We start from the raw sequence: 10,547 nt of genomic DNA, 5'->3' as shown, positions 1-10,547 counted from the left end.
TGAGTTTAAATACTCAATATTTATTACATAAATTTATTGTCCATGTATTCAATGACAAAGTATTATTCAAAAAAATGTAAAAACAATACAAATGCTCTAGGCATTGTTTTATTTGGGATTTCCTTCATTGTTGTTTGCAGCATTGTTGCCAACATGTTGCCACATGTGCTCCACCAAATCAGCCTGGAGCTGGTTGTGTACAACTAGATACGAATTCCATGGTGCACATGGAGGATATCTTGGAATAATGCCGGACCACCTTGAGGAGTAACCAACTCTCCCTGACCATCCCACTCATTATCAAACAGTGAATCATCTCGCTCTATCTCAACAATCATGTTATGCATGATTACACAAGTCTTCATCACCTCCCACAGAGTTTGCACACTCCATGCTCTAGCAGGGTGTCTCACGATAGCCCAACGAGATTGAGGATGCCAAACGCACGCTCGACATCTTTTCGGGTTGCCTCTTGATCTTTGGCAATCCTTGCCTCCTGCTCCGAGTTGGGACGCCGGATTGTCTTCACGAGTGTAGCCCAAGGTGGATAGATACCATCAGCAAGGTAGCACCCCTTGTTGTAGTGGTGGCCATTGATCTCAAAATCAACATCAGGGGACTAACCGTACGCTAGCCTATCAAACACCTAAGAGCGTTGCAGCACATTGATGTCATTGTGCGAGCCAGATTCCGAAGAATGAGTGCCAAATCCATGTGTCATGTGAAGAAACAGCTTCAAGAATCACTGTGCACCCCTTAGAATGGCCGTTGTGGGGAAGTAGGGGTTGTTCTTTCCGGGAAGGAAGGGCCATGTTAGGCCGTGTGGTTGATCCCTTAGTTCCAGTCATCCAGGCAGGGTTTGCTCTTTTCTTCAAAGTTCGTTCGATAGCTGCCATTCATCCCTTGTCTCCTATGGGTTTGTCTCTTAAAAAGGTTAGAAATAGTGGTATACTCTGGTTAGCGAAGAGGACAACCGAAGCAAATTAAGAAGAAGCCACTTTTTCATTGGATTGGGAACACGGGTAGCGAGAATTCTTACTATTTACATATTTAGAACTAATAGCAATGGGGCCCTCTGTCGAGGCCTACCCTATGCTTTTTAAAACACTGACTCGAACGGCTCTGAAGAGAAATCGAATACCCAATTCTCTCGAGAAAAGAGAAGAACAGGGCGCCCCTGCCAACCAAAGGGGCAGTTCTTTCACTCCCAGTGCACGCAGTCTATGCTGCCAAGCATCCTAGGAAACCCCCTGGAAGCGTTGATTGATAACAGACGAGTTGTGTCGTGTGCATTAGGTTGCCGAAGATATTGTTCTCCGAACGCACCGATCACTGCTCTGTAGAACCTGTACATCGCTTCCAAGCAGGTCGACTCACTCATGCACGTGTACTCATCTACGAAATCACCGGCAACACCATATGCGATCATCCTAATCGCTACCGTGCATTTCTGGTACGAAGAGAGGCATGCCTTGCCAATTGCATCCACTTTGGCGCACAAGTAGTTGTCGTGGACCTTGATGCCATCCATTATCTGGGTGAACAACGGTCTGGACATCCGAAAACGATGGCGAAACATGGCCGGCATGAACAATGTCTTGTGGTAGAAGTAGTCGTGGAAGAGCTGGTCGTGGCCACATTCTCTTTTGCGGTCCAAGGCGGCCGTGCGCCCCGGCAAGGACCCCCGAAACACGGGGATCTGCGAGACATTGTGCTCGTGGATGATCAGCGCAGCCTCCGTGAAAAAGTCATCGTCGGACTCCTCGTCTGACGACGTGTCGATAAAGTTCTTGAAGAAGTACTCGTCGTCGCTGTCCCCCATGATCTACAGATGAAATGGGACAAATTTTAGATCACCCATTTCATCGAACACCTCGCAGGAGGAGGCCATCCAACGTGTCCGTAGGGACCTGCAGGCAATGGTTGTCCCGGCCGACTTGCAGCCTGGAAACACGGTACACGAGAGCTCACCTCTGGCGGCAACGGCGAAGCTGCTGACGGCGGGAGGTCTCGCGACGGTGAGACGACAACAGCATCGACGACGACATCCTCCGACTCTACTACGATGCCACGAAAGCAGCGTGGGGCCGCGTCCTATGCTTCCGCACCGCTTGTCGGCGTCTCACCGATGGTGGCCGACGTCGATAGCGCTCCCAAATAGCCGGTCCTGGGGTGGCGGTGGAGCGATGGGAGATGTGTGCGAGGGGACTGTGTTTTGGGAGGCAGACAGGCGGGCCAGGGGCGGACAAGGGGAGGACGCGAGCGGCCAGCGATAGGAGTCCACGGCCACGCAAACTCGGCCCAGATTTGGGCCGGTTTTGGGTCGTCACGGACGCCGCGAACATCCGTTTTTGGGATGGGTCCACGCGCTGGGCCGGGATTTTGTCCGGTTCAACCCATCCGGACGCGCGGGCACAAGATGGGTCGCCGCGTTGGGAATGCCCTTAGCACTTGTGTACCAAACAATATCGACGCCTATTTTTATAGAGAACACGACAAATTCTGGTGGGAGAATTAGGCAGGAAATAAGCGGGAAACAATGCCTTCAATTAGTGCTATCACTAAAGAAAATAGAAGGAATCCTTTGAAAAAAAGGGTGTGGGAATGAGTGCCGACAGATTTTGTTGGATGTGCTGACACATGCCACCATAGCTGGTGGTGGCAAGATGCCACATCAGCGTGCCGCCACTCCCTACGGTGGTAGGGCCCACTACCCAACGTCACCGTTAACGGCGCACCAGCGAGCCCAACAGTCCGCGGCGGCAAGTGCCACGTGTTGCCTGGCTAGCGTGCCACCACATCACATTTGACAGACACTCAAAGGTGGTCTTTTTTTGTGGTCCAATGTGTCAAGAAATCTATTCCAAAGAGTCTGTATCTCTTAGAGAAGCACACTCTTAGGGGCGGAAAGGACAACAACAACATAAATTTTTCATTATCTAGTTTTTTTGTCCAAGTTTTTTGCAGTTTATTCTCACAATACAATGGATCCGGCCGAATGTCTTGATAATTCGACTCCCTTTTCATCTGCACATTGCCAATCCCATATGCTGCCTATCCAGCCGAAGAGTACTTATAAAGAAACCGTTGTTTTAAGAAGGGAAGTGCTGGGCGTCCCCCGGGGGATTAGAAATTTAATCCCCCGGGTTCCCAACCGTTCGATTAACAGATTTGGGACGTTTTTGGCCGTTAGATCAAACCAGCCAGCCTCCTCTCCCACTTTTGCTACCATAATGCACCAAAGTAGCAAAAAACGGTTCAATTGTAGCAAACTCTATTTTCACCTAAAAACACAGACCTCGCCGGAGACTTGCCGGAGTCTCGCCGGAGACTCGCCGGAGATGTCGCCGGAGTTGTCGCCGGAGACCCACCGAAAACCTCACCGGAGACTTAGTAGCAAAAAAAAATGCTATAGTAGCCAAAACACACAAAGATTGTAGCAACTTGGTTTTGCTATTGTAGCAAAACCGATCTCGTCGGAGACTCGCCTAAGACCTCGCCGGAGAATTTGTAGCCGAAAAATATACTATTGTAGCAAACACCTATAACAAATGTAGCAAACACTAATTTCAATGGATTCTCGCCGGAGATGTTGTAGCAAAAAAATTAGAATATTGTAGCGAAAAAGGCCTGCTAAATGTAGCAAAAGCGACCTCATCGGAGACCTCGCCGGAGATGTCACTGGAGACCTCATCGGAGACATGGTAGCAAAAATAATATGCTATAGTAGCAAAAGAACACAAAAATTGTAGCAACACCACAAAATAAGTCTTCGGTGCCCCCTGCCCCTTCAACGTGTTCTCCCACCGGTGGGCAGCTCCAGCGCCACGATGATCTGCTCCATGCCGACACAAAGGCGCGGCGGCGTGAGATCCAGGGGCGCGGCGGCGGGTCCAGTGGAACGCGGCGGAGCGAATCAATTGCCCGCGAGCTGCAAGGCCCGCGGCGGCCTGCGAGCTGCAGCGGCCGCGGCTGCTTGGAGTGCCTCAATGGCGTCGGCGCGGAGGCCGGCCAGGAGCCCGGGGAGAAGGCGGCGGCGCGGATGCCGTCCAGGAGCCCAGGGAGAAGGAGACGGCGCGGAGGCCGGTCGAAGGACGGCGGTTGGGGCGAGGCCGGCCAACGGGCGGCGGCGGCGCGGTTGCTTTCCTCATGCGTGTGCGGGTGGCGGCGCAGTTGGTTGGCTCGCGTGTGTGTGGCTGAGAAAGAAAGTGAAGAAGAAAGATGGGGTGGGGCCCGCCATGCGCTGCAGAGCCATGCGTCACGCGCGGAGGGACGATTAGATTTCTAATCCCCGGCTGATTGTCAGCGTTTCCCTTTTAAGAATCTAGGACAGGTTTCCTCGTAGACCTATCGAATTACTAGTAGGCATTTTCATTCGCCAACAGATTTCTACCGAATCTAGCTACAGTACATTCACAATTACTCCATCCGGTAGCTTTTAATCGCTGCAGAGCTAGGCTAATTGGATGCATGCATGTACTGTGACGCGCGCGTGGATTAATTAGGATTAGGAAAGTGTGTCACATTTTAACACCGGATCCTAGTTAACAATTATGGCTACCCCACCCACACACCCAGACCAACACATTGAACTTTTGAACTCTGAAATCATGAACTGGATTTCGATGTCTGAGTGGCAAGAACAAAACAGGAATACGGGTGAAATTCAATGATTGATTGCAGAATTTTTATTTATCTAGTTCACTTTTGACATCGATAAGTTCGGAAACAGTCAGCTACTCGTACTACACAATGTGCTAAGTCTTTTTTAGACGGTACAATGTGCTAAGTCAGAAGTATATATGTGTAAGACTAAAAGATAACAGAATTCATTTACTTTTTCCTAATAAATAAACGTGAATTCAGACATATGCTTTCAGAAGGTTGATTTCCTGTTCATGAAACATTTTGTTGCACATTTGTAGTAATTGCATGACGTTCTTCAATCTCAACACGAAAGTCATGTACCTGGACAATGATCATCTGGCAGCCACCTTCAGTACTGTAGTATTATTTACGAGGACCAGCAGCAGTGGTAGGAGTACATTGATGCTACTACCACACAGCAATATTAATCCACGTACGTAATTAACACTCTCCCGAAACTAAGGCCTAATTAAAAAGTAATTAACTCTGATAAAGACCAAGGCTCTAGCTAAAAGTCAAAAACCACCTCGGAGATCAAAACTAAGATCGATTGATCGTCATACGGCATTGGATGCCATCTGGACCTTGCGGTTGCCGCCGTCTTCGACGAATCGCTTCCAGTACCAGTGCCTTCCCCAGATCCTGTCCATCTCCTCGATGGGGATCCCCTTGGTCTCCGGCAGGAAGAAGTAGATGAAGGCTGTCATGAGGAGCTCGCAGACGCCGAAGAAGTAGAAGAGGCCGAACTTGAGGCGGCAGAGCATCATCAGGAAGATCTGCGCGATGATGAAGGTGAAGGCCATGTTGAACACCACCACCATGCTCTGCGCCGCCGACCGGATCTCCAGCGGGAAGATCTCGCTCGGCACCAGCCACCCCAGCGGCCCCCATGACCACGCGAACGCCGACACGAACACGCAGATGCAGAACACCACGCCGATCGCATACGAGCGCGAGATGTTCGCCACGCCGTCTGTTCCGAACTTGATCAGGATCAGAGTACCAAGCAAGAACTGCACGAGAGAGCCATTTTCAAATATAGTTGTGTTATGTTAACGTTGATCAATGCAGCTTTGCGTAATCTGAAATCTTTTGGGAGTGTGTATTTACGTACCTGGGCAATGATCATTTGGCAGCCACCTTCGAGGAGGAGCTTGCGGCGGCCGAGGCGGTCAACAGTGGCGATGGAGACGAAGGTGGCGAGCATGTTGACTCCGCCGCTGATGACGGAGGACATGAGCGAGGCGGTGCCACCGAAGCCGATGGTCTTGAAAAGCACGGGGGCGTAGAACATCACCACGTTGATGCCGGTGAGCTGCTGCAGCGTCGGGATCAGGATGGCCATCGCCAGCTGCGGCCTGTAGCGGCGCTCTAGGAGAGTCTTCCACGGATTGTCGATGGCCTTGGAAGCCTCGCTGGCGGCGAGGAGGTCGTCGTACTCGAGGCCGATGTCGTGGGTGCCGCGGATGCGACGGAGCATAGCGCGCGCCTCCTCCTCCTTGCCGCGGGCGACGAGGGAGTTGGGCGTGTCTGGGAGGAAGATGGAGCCACCGGCCATGATGACGGCTGGGACGGCGGCGAGACCCAGGCTGATGCGCCATCCCCAGCCGCCGGAGATCTTGGCCGTGAAGTAGTTGATGAGGTTGGCGGCCAGGATGCCCAGTGTGATCATGAGCTGGAAGCTGATGTTGAGCATGCCGCGCATCTTCGCCGGCGCCATCTCGGACAGGTACAGAGGAACGGCCTGCACGATATGCACGTCAGTACGATCGAGTCAGCTGTTTGTATAACTGACCATGCATGCATGGAGCCGGTTATCGCATAGTAGTATTAAGATCCGATATATCCGGTGTGGATCGCGTTCTAAGTTATATCTCTATCCGATCTACCTCGACGCATGCATGCAGGTAATCAAGTCCAGATCTATCGAATGATCACCTGATTGCTGAAGCCGACACCGACGCCCAGGAGGATCCTGCCGATGATGAGCATGGCGATGTTCAAGGCGAAGCCGTTGAGGATGGCGCCGACGAGGAAGGTGACGCCGCCGCCGAGCATGGTCATCCTGCGGCCAAACTTCCTTGTGGTGACGGAGGCGAAGAGGGAGGCGACGAGGGCGGCGAGGTAGAGCGACGAGGTGAAGAGCGTCAGCAGCGCGCTGTCGAACTTGCAGTACTGGTTCGTCTCCACTACCTCCTGCTCCTTGGCGTACACCGACGGGAAGAACCGGATCAGGAACGGGTCCATCGACGTCACACCACCTGAATCATATCACACAACGATCAATCAGTTTCTGATGCTGTTTCATGCAATGGAACCGATCGGCCGATTGCTCGTCGTGAAAACTCACCTGAGATGCCAATGTCGTAGCCGAAGATGAGACCGCCTGAGGAAGCCACGAGGCAGGCGAGGAAGACGAAGACAGTCATGTTCCCGGGGTAGTCCTTGCCATCGGATTTGGCAAGAGCGCCGACTGCCATGGCTCAAGACTTAGCTTCAGATCAGGAAGTGAAAGTACGTGGAGGGAAGGACGGAGGGATGGCCGGATGTGTTTGGCATCGTGTATTTATAGAGTAGGACACTCGACTTAGAGATAATCTACACGAGATAAGATAAGATTAAGTCAGACGATATGCACACGCATGCCGGTAACTTATCCGGACTGATACGGTGATACCTGTAACGTCTCCAAAACGACTAGCAGTACAAATCATCGCTGTGTCGTTTTGGCACTCCAGGATGATCCGATCTAGCGGGCTACCGCCAGCGCCGTGCGTGCAGAGCTCCACATCGACAATATATGGCCTGCACTGGATTCCCTCAACTCCACGATACGTGGGACCCGCCACATCGTGCAGCGACCTGGCGACGTGCCGATAGCACGCTGCCCGACCTGGCCACCTAGGAGACGGGGAGACCAAGAAGGCACATCCCAATCCGAATCCCCTTCCTTGGCAATCGATCGCTCGAGCAATCATTTTTCGTGGCGTGGAAGCGCTCGCGAAGCGAGTCAATTTTCTTTTTATCACGTAGTGTTACAGCTTGTATTACTACTTTGCAAGTTGCATGCAGCCAAGAACGTTCACACTGCATGCATGCACATGCACCGAGCATCTCATGGATTTGCATTTAATGAGCCAACTTTTCAGCACGCTTTCATAAGTTGTTGCATGCATACACATAGCATGTCACTCTTTTTTCTTCAGCACGAGGCAGGCTCTCAATTCCATTTTTGCAATCCCTTTTGGGTTTTATTTTCGTACGGTAATTCATATTTACCACTTGCAACTCAAATGACGGGTGGGAAGATCCAATTGCAACTCAAATGAACTACCACTTGCTACTCAAATGATGGGTGGGAAGATCCAATTGCAAAACCACTGGGTCCAAAAGGCAATAATAAAATGGTTATTATAATATATCTTTGTGTTTATGATAAATGTTTGCATACCATGCTATAATTGTATTAACCGAAACATTGATACATGTGTGTTATGTAAACAACAAGGAGTCCCTAGTAAGCCTCTTGTATAACTAGCTTGTTGATTAATAGATGATCATGGTTTCGTGATCATGAACATTGGATGTTATTAATAACAAGGTTATGTCATTAGGTGAATGATATAATGGACACACACCCAAATAAGCGTAGCATTAGATCACGTCATTAAGTTCAGTTTGCTATTCGCTTTCGATACATGGTTACCTAGTCCTTCGACCATGAGATCATGTAAATCACTTATACCGGAAGGGTACTTTGATTACATCAAACGCCACTGCGTAAATGGGTGGTTATAAAGGTGGGATTAAGTATTCGGAAAGTATGAGTTGAGGCATATGGATCAAGAGTGGGACTTGTCCATCCCGATGACGGATAGATATACTCTGGGCCCTCTCGGTGGAATGTCGTCTGATTAGCTTGCAAGCATGTGAATGGTTCACAAGAGATGATATGCCACGGTACGAGTAAAGAGTACTTGTCAGAGACGAGGTTGAACAAGGTATGGAGATACCGATGATCAAACCTCGGACAAGTAAAATATCGCGTGACAAAGGGAATCGGTATCGTATGTAAATGGTTCAATCGATCACTAAGTTAGCGTTGAATATGTGGGAGCCATTATGGATCTCCAGATCCCGCTATTGGTTATTGGTCGGAGAGAAGTCTCAACTATGGCTCACTACTAGAAAAACAGTTATCAGTGGCGCACCTGTTTTAGACATCAGTGGCGCACTAGTGGTGCGCCACTAATATCACGCCACTGCTAACTTTTAGTAGTGGCGCACTAGTGGTGCGCCACTACTATGTGACATACCAATGGCGCACTAGGTGGTGCGCCACTACTACTTGCTAACAATGGCGCACTGCATTACTTCACCGTGCGCCACCGGTACGATTTTTTCATTAAAAAATATGGGCTGGCCACCACGTCCAATGAGCTGCGGGTTGATGATTTCAAATATATACAGTGGTCTGCGTGCAAAACATGATATCCATATCTAATCCATATCTCACATATTACAGGGGCCTGGACGCAAAAACGTTATTACAACTCTAATCTAATGTCCAAAATTACAGGGGCCTGGACGCAAAAAGTCAGATCCAGATCCAGATCGGATCGGATCAAATCGTCTACGCCGGCGGTGGTGCTCGGCGGCGTTGAACGCGAGGTGCTTGGCTGCGTGTTTGGCCGGATCCCGACCTGCAGCATCTCCCTGCAGGCGGCGGCCCGGGCAGCCCCGTCCATGTCGCTGCCGGCCGGGGGCAGGCGGAGCGCCCTGGCGAGTGAGTCGAGGGAGACCTCGATCTGCTTGCCGCGGACAGAGCTCCGTCCGCGAGCGCCGGAGTAGATGACGATGAGCTCGGCGACGAGGTTGGGGCCCGGGACGCCGGAGGAGGGGAGGTCGAGGCGGGCGAAGTCGTGGAGGCGGAAGGCGCGGAGGCCGGCGTCGTGGTCGCGGGAGAGCGCCGCGAAGGGCCGGTCGGGGAGGCGGAGGTTGGCGCGGACCCGTGATGTCTACGCCCCCTCCTTTTCCTGTAGACAGTGTTGGGCCTCCAAGAGCAGAGGTTTGTAGAACAGCAGCAAGTTTTCCCTTAAGTGGATCACCCAAGGTTTATCGAACTCAGGGAGGAAGAGGTCAAAGATATCCCTCTCATGCAACCCTGCAACCACAAAGCAAGAAGTCTCTTGTGTCCCCAACACACCTAATAGGTGCACTAGTTCGGCGAAGAGATAGTGAAATACAGGTGGTATGAATAAATAGTAGCAGTAGCAATGGCACCAGAAAAGTGCTTTGCCCAGGACAGTAAACAAGCAGTAGTAACGCAGTAAAACAGTAAACAAGCAGCGATAGCAGTATTTAGGAACAAGGCCTAGGGATTAGACTTTCACTAGTGGACACTCTCAACTTTGATCACATAACAGAATAGATAAATGCATACTCTACATCCTCTTGTTGGATGATGAACACCACTAACTGTGTAGGATTACACGAACCCTCAATGCCGGAGTTAACAAGCTCCACAATATTCGATGTTCATATTTAAATAACCTTAGAGTGCACGACAGATCAACACAACTAAACCAAGTACTAACGTAGCATGCACACTGTCACCTTCATGCTACGAAAGGAGGCATAGATCACATCAATACCATCATAGCAATAGTTAACTTCATAATCTACAAGAGATCACAATCATAGCCTACGCCAAGTACTAACACGGATGCACACACTGTCACCATTACACCGTGCAGGAGGAATAAAACTACTTTAATAACATCACTAGAGTAGCACATAGATAAATTGTGATACAAAACACATTGCAATCATAAAGAGATATAAATAAGCACTTCACTATGCCATTCATAACAGTGAATAAGTATTCTGTGAAATATAGC

General features: G+C 50.3%; 2 protein-coding genes across 2 annotated transcripts; both read right to left on the bottom strand.

Annotated features, from left to right (window-relative positions):
• Nucleotides 1–1,201: 1,201 nt before the first annotated feature.
• LOC127339685 (uncharacterized) lies at nucleotides 1,202–1,822 on the bottom strand. Its single transcript, XM_051365505.1, has 2 exons — nucleotides 1,477–1,822; nucleotides 1,202–1,395 (listed from the first exon to the last, which is right to left on the bottom strand). Exons 1-2 carry the CDS (start codon nucleotides 1,820–1,822, stop codon nucleotides 1,202–1,204), a joined length of 540 nt encoding a protein of 179 aa, XP_051221465.1.
• Nucleotides 1,823–4,984: 3,162 nt separating this feature from the next.
• LOC127342681 (sugar transport protein MST8) lies at nucleotides 4,985–7,178 on the bottom strand. The gene is made up of 4 exons (XM_051368670.1): nucleotides 6,998–7,178; nucleotides 6,586–6,908; nucleotides 5,762–6,391; nucleotides 4,985–5,660 (listed from the first exon to the last, which is right to left on the bottom strand). Exons 1-4 carry the CDS (start codon nucleotides 7,125–7,127, stop codon nucleotides 5,205–5,207), a joined length of 1,539 nt encoding a protein of 512 aa, XP_051224630.1. The 5' UTR covers nucleotides 7,128–7,178; the 3' UTR covers nucleotides 4,985–5,204.
• Between the last annotated feature and the right edge of the window lie 3,369 nt (nucleotides 7,179–10,547).

Source organism: Lolium perenne, chromosome 3 (genome assembly GCF_019359855.2).
Source record: "Lolium perenne isolate Kyuss_39 chromosome 3, Kyuss_2.0, whole genome shotgun sequence".
Lineage (NCBI taxonomy): Eukaryota > Viridiplantae > Streptophyta > Magnoliopsida > Poales > Poaceae > Lolium > Lolium perenne.
The sequence above is the reverse complement of the archived record's forward strand: the minus strand, read 5'-3'. Positions and strand labels throughout refer to the sequence as shown.

Excerpts from the sequence above, each read along its gene's own strand:
- LOC127342681 (XM_051368670.1), bottom strand. The coding sequence starts at position 7,127 with ATGGCAGTCGGCGCTCTTGCCAAATCCGATGGCAAGGACTACCCCGGG. Across the intron at positions 6,392-6,585 it reads GTGTCGGCTTCAGCAATCAG|GCCGTTCCTCTGTACCTGTC; the intron begins GTGATCATTCGA and ends CATATCGTGCAG. Across the intron at positions 5,661-5,761 it reads GCCAAATGATCATTGCCCAG|TTCTTGCTTGGTACTCTGAT; the intron begins GTACGTAAATAC and ends TCTCTCGTGCAG.
- LOC127339685 (XM_051365505.1), bottom strand. The coding sequence starts at position 1,822 with ATGGGGGACAGCGACGACGAGTACTTCTTCAAGAACTTTATCGACACG. Across the intron at positions 1,396-1,476 it reads CGCCAAAGTGGATGCAATTG|ATGAGTACACGTGCATGAGT; the intron begins GCAAGGCATGCC and ends GTGATTTCGTAG.